This window comes from Salmo salar, chromosome 10 (genome assembly GCF_965601325.2).
Source record: "Salmo salar chromosome 10, fSalSal1, whole genome shotgun sequence".
Taxonomy (NCBI): Eukaryota; Metazoa; Chordata; class Actinopteri; order Salmoniformes; family Salmonidae; genus Salmo; species Salmo salar.
Window position 1 is genome coordinate 20079850 of NC_138300.1, and position 17651 is coordinate 20097500.

The 17651-nt window shown below is 44.0% G+C and overlaps 1 protein-coding gene across 2 annotated transcripts in view; it reads left to right on the forward strand.

Moving 5' to 3' along the window:
- LOC106613712 (fibrillin-2) overlaps nt 1-17651 on the forward strand; it is an 89643-nt gene that overhangs the window by 49236 nt on the left and 22756 nt on the right. For both annotated transcript variants that reach the window (XM_014216250.3, XM_014216249.3), the window contains exons 10-25: nt 68-220; nt 5741-5974; nt 8057-8194; nt 8434-8553; nt 8701-8826; nt 8932-9054; nt 9476-9751; nt 10002-10055; nt 10297-10422; nt 12591-12716; nt 14526-14645; nt 15434-15571; nt 15674-15724; nt 15923-16048; nt 16188-16415; nt 16693-16818. In XM_014216250.3, coding sequence (XP_014071725.1) covers nt 68-220; nt 5741-5974; nt 8057-8194; nt 8434-8553; nt 8701-8826; nt 8932-9054; nt 9476-9751; nt 10002-10055; nt 10297-10422; nt 12591-12716; nt 14526-14645; nt 15434-15571; nt 15674-15724; nt 15923-16048; nt 16188-16415; nt 16693-16818 — 2265 coding nt within the window. The remainder of the gene's footprint in view (nt 1-67; nt 221-5740; nt 5975-8056; nt 8195-8433; nt 8554-8700; nt 8827-8931; nt 9055-9475; nt 9752-10001; nt 10056-10296; nt 10423-12590; nt 12717-14525; nt 14646-15433; nt 15572-15673; nt 15725-15922; nt 16049-16187; nt 16416-16692; nt 16819-17651) is intronic.

A 17651-nucleotide genomic window follows, 5' to 3' on the forward strand; every position in this document is an offset into this window, starting at 1 on the left:
AGCATACTGACCTCTCCTCCCAACTCTCTTTCTCTCTTCCTTCTCCCTCCATCCTCTCCTCCCTCAGACCAGCGTGTGGGCACGTGTTTCTCAGCGTTAGCGAGTGGGCGCTGTGCAGGTGACCTGCAGGGCCAGTATACCAAGATGCAGTGCTGCTGTGACACGGGCCGCTGCTGGGCTTCTGGACAGATCCCTGAGATGTGCCCTGTCAGAGGGTCCGGTGAGTACATGCACGAACACTCACACACTCTCTCCTCCTCGTCTGTCTCAGACACACACACAACTTACGACTTCTAACCCACAGTCCAAACTCCCCTTTGCACTCAATTGCTGAGTTATTTTGTGCATGTGTTATGAATGAACACCTTGAATAGCTTGGATTGCCTGTCATTTTATTTTTTTATTTCACTTTTATTTAAGGTAGGCTAGTTGAGAACAAGTTCTCATTTACAACTGCGACCTGGCCAAGATAAAGCAAAGCAGTGTGACACAAACAATAACACAGAGTTACACATGGAATAAACAACATACAGTCAATAACACAATAGAAAAAGGTGTGTGCAAATGAGGTAAGATAAGGGAGGTAAGGCAATAAATAGTCCATAATGGTGAAATAATTACAATTTAGCAATTAAACACTGGAAGTGGTATATGTGCAGAAGATGAATGTGCAAGTAGAGATACTGGGGTGCAAAGGAGCAAAAATAAATAACAGTATGGGGATGAGGTAGTTGGATGGGCTATTAACAGATGAGCTATGTACAGGTGCAGTGATCTGTGAGCTGCTCTGACAGCTCGTGCTTAAAGTTAGTGAGGGAGATATGAGTCTCCAGCTTCAGTGATTTTTACAATTCGTTCCAGTCATTGACAGCAGAGAACTGGAAGGAAAGGCTGCCAAAAGAGGAATTGGCTTTGGGGGTGACCAGTGAAATATACCTGCTTGAGCGCGTGCTACGGGTGGGTGCTGCTATGGTGACCAGTGAGCTGAGATAAGGCAGGGCTTTACCTAGCAAAGACGTATAGATGACCTGGAACCAGTGGGTTTGGCGACGAATATGAAGCGAGGACCAGCCAACGAGAGCATACAGATTGCAGTGGTGGCTAGTGTATGGGGCTTTGGTGACAGAACGGATGACACTGTGATAGACTGCATCCAATTTGCTGAGTAGAGTGTTGGAGGCTATTTTGTAAATGACATCGCCAAAGTCAAGGTTCGGCAGGATAGTCAGTTTTACGAGGGTATGTTTGGCAGCATGAGTGAAGGATGTTTTATTGTGAAATAGGAAGCCAATTCTATATTTAATTTTGGATTGGAGATGCTTAATGTGAGTCTGGAAGGAAAGTTTACAGTCTAACCAGACACCTAGGTATTTGTAGTTGTCCACATATTCGAGGTCAGAACCGTCCAGAGTAGTGATGCTGGACGGGCGGGCAGGTACGGGCAGCGATCAGTTGAAGAGCATGCATTTAGTTTTACTTGCATTTAAGAGCAGTTGGAGGCCATGGAAGGAGAGCTGTATGGCATTGAAGCTCGTCTGGAGGTTAGTTAACACAGTGTCCAAAGAAGGGCCAGAAGTATACAGAATGGTGTCATCTGCGTAGAGGTGGATCAGAGAATCACCAGCAGCAAGAGCGACATCATTGATGTATACAGAGAAAAGAGTCGGCCCGAGAATTGAACCCTGTGGCACCCCCATAGAGACTGCCAGAGGTCCGGACAACAGGCCCTCCGATTTTACACACTGAACTCTGTCTGAGAAGTAGTTGGTGAACCAGGCGAGGCAGTCATTTGAGAAACCAAGGCTGTTGAGTCTGCTGATAAGAATGTGGTGATTGACAAAGTCGGAAGCCTTGGCCAGGTCGATGAATACAGCTGCACAGTATTGTCTCCTATCGATGGCGGTTATGATATAATTTAGGACCATGAGCGTGGCTGAGGTGCACCCATGACCAGCTCGGAACCCAATTGCATAGCAGAGAAGGTACGGTGGGATTCGAAATGGTCGGTGATCTGTTTGTTAACTTGGCTTTCGAAGACCTTGGAAAGGCAGGGTAGGATAGATATAGGTCTGTAGCAGTTTGAGTCTAGAGTGTCTCCCCCTTTGAAGAGGGGGATGACCGCTCTAGACCCAAACTGTAACTGACAATGTAAGTGATCCACGGTCCCACATCCCCTCACCGTGGATAAGGTGCTGAAGAGTATAACCTCATGACTAAAAACAAAAGGAGAAAGATGGAAAAGATCTGGGTGAAGACAATGACCGCGGTCTTGTCTATCTAGCTCACATGCAGTTGAAGTCTGAAGTTTACATACACCTTAGCCAAATACATTTAAACTCAGTTTTTCACAATTCCTGACATTTAATCCTAGTAAAGATTCCCTGTCTTAGGTCAGTTAGGATCACCACTTTATTTTAAGAATGTGAAATGTCAGAATAATAGCAGAGAGAATGCTTTTTTTCAGCTTTTATTTCTTTCATCACATTCCCAGTGGGTCAGAAGTTTACATACACTCAATTGGTATTTGGTAGCGTTACCTTTAAATTGTTTAACCTGGGTCAAACGTTTCGGGTAGCCTTCCACAAGCTTCCCACAATAAGTGGGGTGAATTTTGGCCCATTCCTCCTGACAGAGCTGGTGTAACTGAGTCAGGTTTGTAGGCCTCCTTGCTCGCACACGCTTTTTCAGTTCTGCCCACAAATGTTCTATTGGATTGAGGTCAGGGCTTTGTGATGGTCACTCCAATACCTTGACTTTGTTGTCCTTAAGCCATTTTGCCACAACTTTGGGAGTATGCTTGGGGTCATTGTCCATTTGGAAGAGCCATTTGCAACCAAGCTTTAACTTCCTGACTAATGTCTTGAGATGTTGCTTCAATATATCCACATGATTTCCCTTCCTCATGATGCCTTCTAATTTGTGAAGTGCACCAGTTCCTCCTGCAACAGCACCCCCACAACATGATGCTGCCACCCCCGTGCTTCACGGTTGGGATGGTGTTCTTTGGCTTGCAAGCCTCCCCCTTTTCCTCCAAACACAACGATGGTCATTATGGCCAAACTGTTCTATTTTTGTTTCATCAGACCAGAGGACATTTCTCCAAAAAGCACAATCTTTGTCCCCATGTGCAGTTGCAAAACATAGTCTGGCTTTTTTATGGCGGTTTTGGAGCAGTGGCTTCTTCCTTGCTGAGCGGCCTTTCAGATTATGTCGATATAGGACTCGTTTTACTGTGGATATAGATACATTTGTACCTGTTTCCTCCAGCATCTTCACAAGGTCCTTTGCTGTTGTTCTGGGATTGATTTGCACTTTTTGCACCAAAGTACGTTCATCTCTAGGAGACAGAACGCGTCTCCTTCCTGAGTGGTATGGCGGCTGCGTGGTCCCATGGTGTTTATACTTGCGTACTATTGTTTGTACAGATGAACGTGGTACCTTCAGGCATTTGGAAATTGCTCCCAAGGATGAACCAGGTCTAAAAAAAATGTCTGAGGTCTTGGCTAATTTCTATTGATTTTTCCATGATGACAAGCAAAGAGGCACTGAGTTTGAAGGTAGGCCTTGAAATACATCCACAGGTACACCTCCAGTTGACTCAAATGATGTCAATTAGCCTATCAGAAGCTTCTAAAGCCATGACATCATTTTCTGGAATTTTCCAAGCTGTTTAAAGGCACAGTCAGCTTAGTGTATGTAAACTTCTGACCCACTGACCCAATTGTGATACAGTGAGTTATAAGTGAAATAATTTGTCTGTAAACAATTGTTGGAAAAATAACTTGTGTCATGCACAAGATAGATATCCTATCCGACTTGCCAAAACTATAGTTTGTTAACAAGAAATTTGTGGAGTGGTTGAAAAACAAGTTTTAATGACGCCAACCTAAGTGTATGTAAACTTCCGACTTCAACTGTACATACATCGACATAAACATAGATCCGATCAGGTTTTTACATATACAGTGCCTTACAAAAGTATTCACCCCCTTGGCGTTTTTCCTATTTTGTTGCATTACAACCTGTAATTTAAATGGATTTTTATTTGGATTTCATGTTATGGACATACACAAAATTGTTGAAATTGTTGAAGTGAAATGAAAAAATTGAAAAGTGGTGCGTGCATATGTATTCACCCCCTTTGCTATCAAGCCCCTAAATAAGATCTGGTGCAACCAATTACCTTCAGAAGTCACATAATTAGTTAAATAAAGTCCACCTGTGTGATATCTAAGTGTCACATGATCTGTCGCATGATCTCAGTATATACACCTGTTCTGAAAGGCCCCAGAGTCTGCAACACCACTAAGCAAGGGGCACCACCAAACAAGCGGCAATATGAAGACCAAGGAGCTCTCCAAACAGGTCAGGGACCAAGTTGTGGAGAAGTACAGATCAGGGTTGGGCTATAAAGAAATATCTGAAACTTTGAACATCCCACGGAGCACCATTAAATCCATTGTAAAAAAATTGAAAGAATATGGCACCACAGCAAACCAAGTGAGGGCCGCCCACCAAAACTCATGGACCAGGCAAGAAGGGCATTAATCAGAGAGGCAACAAAGAGACCAAAGATAACCCTGAAGGAGATGCAAAGCTCTACAGCGGAGATTGGAGTATCTGTCCATAGGACCAGTTTAAGCCGTACGCTCCACAGAGCTGGGCTTTATGGAAGAGTGGCCAGAAAAAAGTCATTGCTTAAAGAAAAGATTAATCAAACACATTTGGTGTTCGCCAAAAGGCATGTGGGAGACAACATATGGAATAAGGTACTCTGGTCAGATGAGACTAAAATTGAGCTTTTTTGGCCATCAAGGAAAACGCTATGTTTGGGGCAAACCCAACACCTCTCATCACCCCGATAACACCATCACAACAGTGTAGCATGGTGGTGGCAGCATCATGCTGTGGGGATGTTTTTCATCGGCAGGGACTGGGAAACTAGTCAGAATTGAAGGAATGATGGATGGAGTTAAATATAAGAAAATTCTTGAGGGAAACCTGTTTCATTCTTCCAGAGATTTGAGACTGGGATGGAGGTTCCCCTTCCAGCAGGACAATGACCCTAAGCATACTGCTAATTCAACAATTGAGTGGTTTAAGGGGAAACATTTAAATGTCTTGGAATGGCCTAGTCAAAGCCCAGACCTCAATCCAATTGATCATCTGTGGTATGATTTAATGATTGCTGTACACCAGCGGAACCCATCCAACTTGAAGGAGCTGGAGCAGTTTTGCCTTGAAGAATGGGCAAAAATCCCAATGGCTAGATGTGCCAAGCTTATAGAGACATACCCCAAGAGACTTGCAGCTGTAATTGCTGCAAAGGTGGCTCTACAAAGTATTGACTTTGGGGGGGTGAATAGTTATGCACGCTCAAGTTTTCTGTTTTTTTGTCTTATTTCTTGTTTGTTTCACAATAAAACCTATTTTGCATCTTCAAAGTGGTAGGCATATTGTGTAAATCAAGTGATACAAACCCCCAAAAAATCTATTTTAATTCCAGGTTGTAAGGCAACTTTTGCAAGCCACTGTACCTCCCCATTTTCCAGCCATAATCATGCCTGGGCATTGTTCTAATGTGTGAGTTTATGCAACCATTTACCCATTTACAGTATATACTTTCAAAATAGGTCAAAATGACCCAAACCATAACAAAACAACATATTGAGGTAAATGTGTGTATGGGAGTCATTTGAAGATGAACAAACATTAACCCTTTCCATGCTCTCTCCTGTAGATGAGTACAGAAGGCTGTGCATCGATGGGGTTCCCCATGGCACAGGTAACGGAGGTTTCCCCCACGGAGTCATCCCCAATGGTGGTAACGGTTACAGCTACAGCTACAAGCTCAACCCAAACGGACCTAATGGCAATGGTCACCATGGCAACGGAGGAGGAATTGGAGGAGGGGGACAGGGAGGAGGAGGAGGAGGAAATGGTTTCGGAGGAAACGGTGGGGGCCGTAATATCGGTGAGTTGGTTGGGCCGTGAAAAGTGTCAATTGGGTGGTGTTTGGTGGTTTTACGTTTTGTATCAGAGATATGAAATATTGTTTAAACCATAGAGATTATATAAAATTACTAATAGTTTAATTCAAAATTCGATGGTTTAAACTGAGTATACAGTGCATTCGGAAAGTATTCAGACCCCTTGACTTTTTTCCACATTTTGTTACGTCATAGCCTTATTCTAAAATGGATTCAGTTGTTTTTTTCCCTCATCAATCTATACACAATACTCCATAATGACAAAGCAAAAAAAATAATAATATTATGTTTGCAAATGTATAAACCCTGAGGAAGGCACAGTGGTGCCGAAACGTTGGTAAATACCCAGTAAATTGCTGGGAGATTATACATGGAGTGTGAGACTTTCTTTCTTTTGATAGTTTATAGTTTATTCGCCGTTAGTCAGCACCTCCACACAAACTATTATTCTGGCAGCTGAGGGTTTTTTTCTTCTTTTTTTAAAAATGTTTTAATTTTTTTTGCAAATGTATATAAAAAAACTGAAATATCACATTTACGTAAGTATTCAGACCCTTTACTTAGTACTTTGTTGAAGCACCCTTGGCGGCAATCACAGCCTCGAGTCTTGGCACACTTGTATTTGGGGAGTTTATCTATATATTGGGGAGTTTATCTATATATCCTTCTCTGCAGATCCTCTCAAGCTCTGTCAGCTTGGATGGGGAGCAGGTCTCTCCAGAGATGTTCGATTGGGCTCAAGTCCGGGCTCTAGCTGGGCCACTCAAGGACATTCAGAGACTTGTCCCCAAGCCACTCCTGCGTTGTCTTGGCTGTGTGCTTAGGGTCATTGTCCTGAGCGCTCTGGAGCAGGTTTTCATCAAGGATCTCTCTGTACTTTGCTCCGTTCATCTTTCCCTCGATCCTGACTAGTCTCCCAGTCCCTGCCGCTGAAAAACATCCCCACAGCATGATGCTGCCACCACCATGCTTCACCATAGGGATAGTGCCAGGTTTCCTCCAGACGTGATGCTTGGCATTCAGGCCAAAGAGTTCAATCTTGGTTTCATCAGACCAGAGAATCTTGTTTCTCATTGTCTGAGAGTCTTTAGGTGCCTTTTGGCAAAGTCCAAGCGGGCTGTCATGTGCTTTTTACTGAGTCGTGGCTTCCATCTAGCCACTCTACCATAAAGGCCTGATTGATGGAGTGCCGCAGAGATGGTTGTCCTTCTGGAAGGTTCTCCCATCTCCACAGAGAAACTCTAGAGCTCTGTCAGAGTGACCATCGTGTTCTTGGTCCCTTCCCTGACCAAGGCCCTTCTCCCCCGATTGCTCAGTTTGGCCAGGCGGCTAGCTCAAGGAAGAGTCTTGGTGGTTCCAAACTTCTTCCATGTAAGAATGATGGAGGCCACTATGTTCTTAGGGACCTTCAATGCTGCAGAAATATTTTGGTACCCTTCCCCAGATCTGTGCATCGACACAATCCTGTCTCGGAGCTCTACGGACAATTCCTTCAACCTCATGGCTTGGTTTTTGCTCTGACATGCACTGTCAACCGTGGGGCCTTATATAGACAGGTGTGTGCCTTTCCAAATCATGTCCAACCAATTGAATTTACCACAGGTGGACTCCAATCAAGTTGTAGAAACATCTCAAGGATGTTCAATGGAAACAGGATGCACCTGAGCTCAATTTCGAGTCTCATAGCAAAGGGTCAGTTTTTTATTTGTAATAAATTTGCTACATTTCTAAAAACCTGTTTCCGCTTTGTCATTATAGGGTATTGTGTGTATATTGATGAGGATAATACATGTTTTATTTCATTTTAGGATACGGCTGTAACGTAACAAAATGTGGAAAAAGTCAAGGGGTCTGAATACTTTCCGAATGCACTGTATAGCCTGTTGATCAGTTCATGGACTAGGTCTTTTGAAGAAGAGATTGTATCTCAATGAGACTCACCTGAATGTCAAAATAATGATGGGAGCAACTTTTCATCTCTTTTCGTCTTCTTCACTGTGTTTTTGAGAATAATAAACATTGTTTAGTAATGTCATGTAATTGTGTGTTGTGTTGTGTATCCTCAGTATCACTCAATGAGACCGTTGACGTGTGTAAACATTTCACCAACCTGTGTTTGAACGGACGCTGTATCCCCACCCCGACCAGCTACCGCTGTGAATGTAACATGGGCTACAGACAGGATGTACGCGGGGAGTGTATCGGTAAGCCCACAACAAAATCATTACAGTTAGGAAAATGACATGTACTCTACTACCATCTTCTGGCCACACATGGGACTTCTCTGGCTGATGTAAAACTCAGGGTATCTTTACACATTAGCATTGATTCTAACCTTTTTTTAACACGTATGGGAGTGTTCAGATTTGTAATTGGAGCACCCTGGGTTTCACTGATGAACTCATCTCTCCTCCTCTCCCTCCTCCTCTCCTCCCTCCTTCAGATGTGGATGAGTGCGTCAGCAACCCCTGTGTCAATGGAGACTGTGTCAACACACCTGGGTCATACCACTGCAAGTGTCACGAAGGCTACCAGGGCACCCCCACCAAACAATCCTGCATTGGTATGTTCCAATCACTCACCATGATCATTTTTTATTCCAACAGTTGGATGGTATGGATAGACTGGGTACGTTGGCCTGACGGTGTCCAGAACAGAAACAGACTGGTACCTAACCTGGCTAACAGTCAAACTCCCCTCCCCTCCACAGATATTGACGAGTGCATCGTGAACGGAGTGATGTGTCGTAACGGACGTTGTGTCAACACTGGCGGAAGCTTCCAGTGCATCTGCAACGCTGGCTTTGAACTCACTCCTGATGGAAAGAACTGCATCGGTAACGATGGACATTCATTTATATATTCAAACTACGGAATCTGTGGTAGATTATTGCACAACTAGGCCATTATAAATGAAAGCGTGTCTCCCTGTGCTCTTCCAGATCATGATGAGTGTGCCACCACCAACATGTGTCTCAATGGAATGTGTATCAATGAGGATGGTAGCTTCAAGTGTATCTGTAAACCTGGCTTTGCCCTGGCACCTAACGGACGCTACTGCACAGGTATGTCATCGACCATACACTAGTTGCAGATATCTGAAGTCAACAGAGTTGCAGTTGATAGCTGACCCACTGGATCACTTGTTGATAGTCTGATCAACATCGATAGCAGTGGAGGCTGGTGGGAGGAGCTATAGGAGGACGGGCTCATTGTAATGGCTGGAATGGAATCAATGGAACGGAGTCAAACATGTGGATTCCATATGTTTGATACTGTTCCATTGGTTCCATTCCAGCCGTTAACAATGAGCCCGTCCTCCCATAGCTCCTCCCACCAGCCTCCTATGATCTCCAGATCATCTTCAAGGGAGTAGATTGCTCCTGGAGGGATTAATAAAGTGTTATTGAAGTGATTATCTAAATGAAATAAGGCAATACAATTATTTACTGTATCGCTTCCTTTCTTCTCTCCTTCCTCCCTCAGACATTGATGAGTGCCAGACCCCAGGCATCTGTATGAACGGACGCTGTATCAACTCTGAGGGCTCCTTCCGCTGTGAGTGCCCACCGGGCCTGGCCATTGACGTGGACGGGAGAGTTTGTGTGGACACACACATGCGCACCACCTGCTACGGCGCCATCAAGATGGGCACATGCTCGCGGCCCTTCCCTGGCGCCGTCACCAAGTCTGAGTGCTGCTGTGCCAGTCCTGAACACGGCTTCGGAGAGCCCTGCCTGCCCTGCCCTGCCCGCAACTCAGGTGACCAAACCTAACCCTAACCCCACCAGCAAGCATCAGTGGTTTACGTGTGCTGTTATTAAGATCCTGTTAGCTCTGTTTCAGAATTGTTTCACTTCACAATCCAGTTCAGATTCCAGGCTAAGATCCTGTAGAACTCTACCAAATACTGCAGAAGTGATTGTTAGAATTATAATGTAAATTGGGTTTTTAATTTGTTACACTGGATGTATTAGCAGGTGACTTACAGGTGTTTTTAATTGCCTTTCAGCTGAGTTCCAGGCCGTGTGCAGCAGTGGGATTGGCATCACCGCTGACGGCAGAGGTGAGTAATGTTACCGGTACGGTTTGATCTTAAGTCTGTGTGGTTTGGAGCCTGCCCTACTATCACTGCTAGTTATTCTGACATTTAACAGGCCTCCCCTCAAACATTCCAATGCGTCCCTGTGTGACTTTCCCTCCGAATTTCAAATCAAAGAGTGAACAAATACAATGAATATGTTTGTTGGAGAGAGCCTTAAGATGAGGCTGTGTCTCATGTGGGTTTGTCCTCTGTGTCTCTTCAGACATCAACGAGTGTGCCTTGGACCCTGACATCTGTCAGAACGGCATGTGTGAGAACCTGAGAGGGAGCTACCGCTGCATCTGTAACATCGGTTACGAGTCCGACTCCAGCGGAAAGAACTGCGTGGGTGAGTCCAGTCTTCCTGTATCCACTCTCCAATGCCTGCTGAGAAAAGCAGCAACCCAAATTAAAGTTTGTCACGTTTTCATATCTGAGTAACAGTGGTCTGAAGTCAAACTGAGTTCCATATCTGAATTAACAGTGGTCTGAAGTCAAACTGAGTTCCATATCTGAATAACAGTGGTCTGAAGTCAAACTGAGTTCCATATCTGAATAACAGTGGTCTGAAGTCAAACTGAGTTCCATATCTGAATAACAGTGGTCTGAAGTCAAACTGAGTTCCATATCTGAATAACAGTGGTCTGAAGTCAAACTGAGTTCCTTATCTGAATAACAGTGGTCTGAAGTCAAACTGAGTTCCTTATCTGAATAACAGTGGTCTGAAGTCAAACTGAGTTCCATATCTGAATAACAGTGGTCTGAAGTCAAACTGAGTTCCTTATCTGAATAACAGTGGTCTGAAGTCAAACTGAGTTCCATATCTGAATAACAGTGGTCTGAAGTCAAACTGAGTTCCATATCTGAATAACAGTGGTCTGAAGTCAAACTGAGTTCCATATCTGCTGTACTTTTGTGGTCTTAACTTTGACGTATGAACAAAGTTGGATGACTAATCACCTATAATTTTAAACACTGGGGTTGATTGTTTTGGTTGGTTTGTGTTAGGGGAGAATGTGGTAAATTCAGCCAATTGGGTAAGTTGAGCCACCCTTGTTTCTGGGAAACCATACACAAAATTATTAAGTTGATCAAGTATTTAAGAAGAGGTCATCATTTCATGGAGTCTGTAAAGGAAGAAACCACATAGAAAACGTGTTAAGCAAGTTAGGTCCAAAAAACTAAACGTGTATCTAAATCAGGGTCTTCAACAGGTCGTTCGCGAGCTACCAGTATCTCCCAGCCCACCTATGAGTTACTCGCAAATCAATTCTGAAAGTAGAAACATTTTATCATGTGTTCAATGCAAACTGTCATAAACATAAAGCTCCTGGGTTCTGTCCAATCAAAGCCACATTGCATTATCCGACCCTGGTTAGCCTCTATTGACTTAAAAACAGTGGTGTAAATTACTTTAAAAAATACTTGAAAGTACCACTTAAGTCGTTTTTTGTGATATCTGTACTTTACTTTACTATTTATATTTTTGACAACTTTTACTTTTACTTCACTACATTCCTAAAGAAAATGATGTACTTTTACTCCATACATTTTCCCTGACACCCAAAAGTACTCGTTACATTTCGAATGCTTAGCAGGACAGGAAAATTGTCTAATTCATACACTTATCAAGAGAACATCCCTGGTCATCCCTAGTGCCTCTGACCTGGTGGCCTCACTAAACACATGCTTCATTTGTAAGTGATGTCTGAGTGTTGGAGTGTGCCCCTGGCTATCCGTAAATTAAAAAACAAGAAAATGGTGCCATATGGGTTTGATTAATATAAGGAATTTGAAATGATTTATACTTTTACTTCTACTTTTTATACTTAAGTATATTGTGGCAATTACATTTACTTTTGATACTTAAGTAGATTTAAAACCAAATACTTTTAGACTTTTACTCAAGTAGGATTGTACTGGGCAGCATTGACTTTTACTTGAGTAATTTTACATTAAGGTATCTTGACTTTTACTCAAGTATGACAATTGGGTACTTTTCCCACCACTGCTTGAAAAGACAAACGTGATCTGCCGATTCATTTCCAGCAATATTGACTGTGTATGTCTGTTTGGTTCGCACATTTGTCAATCACTCCATATGTAGCCAGTTAACGATGCTAATGGGATAGACATGATAGAAATGGTTTTAATAAAGATAGACATGGTTTTAAAAAGGTAGGTGTAATATTTCATTCAGTACAGAAGTTTGTAGGTGGCTTAACTTACCCTGTTTTGTGGCTCAACTTACCCCATATCCGGGGTAAATTGTGCCAAGAGACCACTTTTTGGTCACAAGCTATGTTTTCAAAACTGTAATGTTTACATGAATTCAGATTATTTCCAGGAAAACACAACATCCTGAAATATAGGTAGATATCTTTGTTAGAGAGAATACTATTTCCGTTGACGGAGTGATGCTGGATGTAAGAAATGGCTCAACTTACCCCACTGTCCCCTACACTTGATAAGTCAACCATGTTGTTTTCTTCTCCTCGACTCTTCCATGTCTCCCAGACATCAACGAGTGTCTCGTGAACCGTCTGCTGTGTGACAACGGCCTGTGTAGAAACACTCCTGGCAGCTACACCTGCTCCTGTCCCAAAGGCTTCGTCTTCAAACCAGACTCTGAGACCTGCGAAGGTAAACACCTCATACAAACGCCAAAGGAGCAACAGTTTGTTCGAAGACTCAATGCATTAAAACACTCTTCAGTGCTATTTCATACCTTGCAGCTGCCTAATCGTCTAGATGTGCATACACCTGCAACTGTTTTAACACTTAAACACACATGGAGAGAAGGTAGTCAAATAGACCATCAAAATATATGACCACATGTTTGCTTACATCCTCTGTCCTTGAACCAATTTCCATAACGTTTTCTGTCTTTGTTGTCATGACGTGACTTGCATTAATGTGATGACTGTTATTTATCAAGTCAACTAACTATGTTCAATTGTTACCAGATTAAATGAATCATGTAACAATTAACTCATTAGCAATTTGGGCCACCACGGAAGAAGTTGTTTAACGAGTTACCATCTCCCGAATTAAACTCTAGAATATATATATAAGTTATATATCAATAACAGTCACTTATTAATCATTACCTCATATCAGTCTCATTCTAAACGTCGCAGACTTCTTGAATCCGCAAGAACCCCAGCCTTTTCTGATTATTCAGTTCTACACAGTTTGATTTAATGTTTTATTTACTAACTAACTAAATAATAACACAGAATGCACATACACACTTACATGAGCCAAAAGTTCCTAGTGGACTGACAAGATATGAAGGCTTGTTACACAATGGAGAGAGGGTGGGGAAAGAGAGAGATAGAGAAAGCCCATTTGGGTAAGAAATGCAATGTATTTACGTGTAAGTTAGATGTCTTTGTTCGTTGTCTATCTCGGTTGAAACCAATCGATCCTTCTATGGAGAATTGCTCGATGGGTGTAAGGCTCTGATTGTCCACCAGAGGTCATAATGTCTTTCATAGTTGTCTGTGGCTTCAATGATTCACCAGTGATTGTCTGAGGTGAGCTTCTCACCTCTTTTCTTCCTCAGGTAGGTAGTCAATGTTCTAGACCCCTTTACATACACAGCTGCAGACTGTCAATGTTTTGGTCTAGTGAGGTTATCTTCTTCACCTTGTGTTGAGAGTTTCTAACCATTTCAACGTGTAGCCACAGCTGCACGCTTTCTGTTCTTAGAGTTTCAATCTTGTAACCTTTAGCTCACGCTTCACGTCTGCTGGTCTGGTATGTTAATTCTTAGCGAGTCCTTTTAAGCACTGGTCGAAAAGGGTGGTTCCATCACACTGACACGCTCTTCTGACCTCATTCGGGGGCATGGCTTAGTTAATGTGCAACGGACATGAAAACTATGATCTCGTTAGAAAACTAAAATCACCGTCATATCTTAACAAAGATTGTTTCATCATTCTTCATATTGTATTAGCAACATACTGGATGGAAACTTGACAGCTAGAATGTGTTTCCTTCCTAAGTTACAATATACAGTTTTTAATAACATCACAAAATGAAAAGCAATCTGACATGATTATTATTAAGATCACCACTAACCATTCTTAACATTCCTATCTTAGAAACTTTTTGGGGCGTTATAGTTTTGGCAGCAAAAGTTTCCTGGAGGACAAAGGCATTCCTTTGGTTGGTACTGAAGAGCAGGAGAGGGTTCTCTGCTGCATAAGATTTACGTTTGGCGTGAGGTGTCGTAAAACCGGCCCAGAGTTGGCCTCTCCTCTCCTGTGGGTGAGAGAGGGGTCTGGCTATCTGTCAGCCATTTGCCAAGCTGATCTGAGATCTGAGGATCCTCGACCAGGAGAGTCATGACATTGTTGAAGTAAAAGCCTGTCTAGATGTTAAGGATGACCATTTAACTGGCTCTGCACTACCATACCTAACCCTGCTCTGGTCCACGTGTTGCAGATATCAACGAGTGTGACTCCAGTCCGTGTGTCAACGGAATCTGCCGCAACATCGCCGGGTCCTTCAACTGCGAGTGTTCCCACGGCAGCAAGCTGGACTCCACCAACACCATCTGCGTGGGTAAGAGGCCGAGGCGTCTGTCAAAGCTGGCCGACTTAAAATTGGACCCAAATTAATAAAACAACGGGGTCCTAAGGCAAACTTCTGTCAGAGAATCATCAAATAGACAGTCAGAGTAAGGAGTGGGATTTGTGCCAAGGTTTCGAGCCTCATAGGCGTTTTAGAAGGTTTATACCACTAAATAAACAAGTCGATGTCAGCTTTGGGAGCATGTCCAGACGCATCTGAACATCCATCTACAGATGTAATCTGGGATGAGTCATTCGAATAAATACCAACATGAGCCGGCCTTGTCAGTCTGATAGATTCCTGTACTTTCAAATATAGAACTGTTTTATTTTCAAAGCAGAGTCATATATTTGGTTCAAAGTCAATCACTCGGCGGCAAGAATGTAAATTGTGGTCGAGTTTTTGGGTGGGCTCATGGTCTCGGGAGAGAAAATGCACATCCCGTTTGTTATGACTGTGCTCTCAGTCCATTAGGAGTGCCATAGCAAATTATTAAAGTCATTGATGCATGTGTCTTGGTGTAAGCAGCTGTTGAAAGGGACACCTGTAGTTAGTTACTAACCACTGCCTGTAGTGTTGTGCTTGGAATGAATGGAGTATATCGATGAGAGATGTGTTGATGCGTCACAGTACATTTGAATTGAAGGGCCTTTTTTTGGCTGGGTTCTCTTGATTACCTTCACTTACTGACATTCTCGCTCTTTTTTCCCTCTCTCCTCCCTTTCTCTTCCTTCTCTCTCACTCTCCCCCCCCCCCCCCCCCCCCTCCTCCCTCTACAGACAGCATGAAGGGAACGTGCTGGCTGAACATCCAAGATGGCCGCTGTGAGGTCAACATCAACGGCGCCACGCTCAAGTCTGAGTGCTGCTCTACGCTGGGAGCCGCCTGGGGCAGTCCTTGTGAACGCTGCGAGATCGGTCAGTACGCACACAAACGCACACAGACTTGTAGACAAACACACTCCTAATGAAGATACTGAAGTGTGAGGTGTGTACTGTAACTGATGTCTCTCTCCACAGACACGGCCTGTTCCAGAGGGTTCGCTCGTATGAAGGGAGTCAACTGTGAAGGTAAAACACATATTGACCCCGACACACACACTGCTGCTACTGTCTATTAGCCATTCTGTTGGTAGCAGACATTCTCACAGTCATAATGACCCTCTGTCGCCCTCCCTGTGGTATTCCACTCCCTCCCTCCCACAGAAACCGATGAGTCATACAGTACGGTCAGTCCTTTAATAACCCCCGATTTCCCCCCCCCTCCAGACATCAATGAGTGTGAGGTGTTCCCGGGGGTGTGTACCAACGGGCGCTGTGTCAACACCCAGGGCTCCTTCCTCTGTGAGTGTACTGAGGGTCTCACCCTGGACGGGAGCGGACGCACATGCGTGGGTAAGACAAGACCGTAACCAACGCAAACCTTGATAAACAAACCAATTCGTCACACAAATGTGGTCACCAAAAATATTAGCATCTTGAGCCTACTGTGTGGTCAGCAGTACTGCATGTCTGACCACTGTCTGTCCCTCAGACGTGCGCAGCGAGCAGTGCTACATGAAGTGGCATGAGGATGAGTGTGGCGAGCCGCTGCCCGGGCGCTACCGCGTGGACATGTGCTGCTGCTCGGTGGGCGCGGCCTGGGGCATCGACTGTGAGGAGTGTCCCAAGGTGGGAACCCCGGAGTACAAGGCCATCTGCCCCCGAGGACCAGGCTTCGCCAACCGAGGAGACATCCTGACTGGCAGACCCTTTTACAAAGGTAGGGACTCATTGTCCAGTTTTCCTTGTCTGAGTGTCATTTACACATTTAGGGTCTATCCCTACTAGACCGAGGAGCTACAAAGAGCAAGCCAAATGATCAAATGTACAGGTGCCAGCCATCCACAGCATCACATATCTAAACAGCTAGAAATGTATTTTGAGAAAATCATTACTGGATTAGATTTGGAAAAATAGCATAGGTACATTTCATGGGAATTCCATACACAGTTCACCCCTGACCCTTGGCATTATTCTGTTCTGTTGTTCTCCTGCAGATGTGAATGAGTGTAAGGTGTTCAGCGGCCTGTGTTCTCACGGAACGTGCCGCAACACCATCGGCAGCTTCAAGTGTCGCTGCAGCAGCGGCTTCGCCCTCAACATGGAGGAGAGGAACTGCACTGGTACGAGAGAGAGAGAAAGCATAGTCATGTTTTTTTACAATAAAAAAACATCTTAACTAATTACGGAGAAATATGTATCTTTAGTAAGTATCTTTGTATAAGATTTCTGTGGTACCCGAGAAAGTTTCAGGGTAAAAAAATTCACTTGTGCTACAAACTCACTTGACGACACTGTTTGTTGACACAGCTGAATTTCCTCATGAGATCAGTAAATTAAGGTTGAATATGATATTTCCTCATGAGATCAGTAAATTAAGGTTGAATATGATGTTTCCTCATGAGATCAGTAAATTAAGGTTGAATATGATATTTCTGTAATGTGCATTCTTATCTCTCTCCTCCCTCTGTCTCTCCTCCCTCTGTCTCTCCCCATCTGTCTCTCCTCCCTATGTCTCTCCTCCCTATGTCTCTCCTTCCTCTCTCTCCTCCCGCTCTCTCTCCTTCCTCTCTCTCCTCCCGCTCTCTCTTCCCTATGTCTCTCCTTCCTCTCTCTCCTCCCTCTGTCTCTCCTCCCTGTCTCTCCTTCCTCTCTCTCCTCCCTCTATCTCTTCCCTCTCTCTCTTCCCTATGTCTCTCCTTCCTTGCTCTCCTCCCTCTGTCTCTCCTCCCTCCGTCTCTCCTCCCTCTGTCTCTCCTCCCTCTATCTCTTCCCTCTCTCTCTTCCCTATGTCTCTCCTTCCTTGCTCTCCTCCCTCTGTCTCTCCTCCCTCCGTCTCTCCTCACTCTGTCTCTCCTTCCTCTCTCTCCTCCCTCTATCTCTTCCCTCTCTCTCTTCCCTCTGTCTCTCCTCCCTCTGTCTCTCCTCCCTCTGTCTCTCCTCCCTCTGTCTCTCC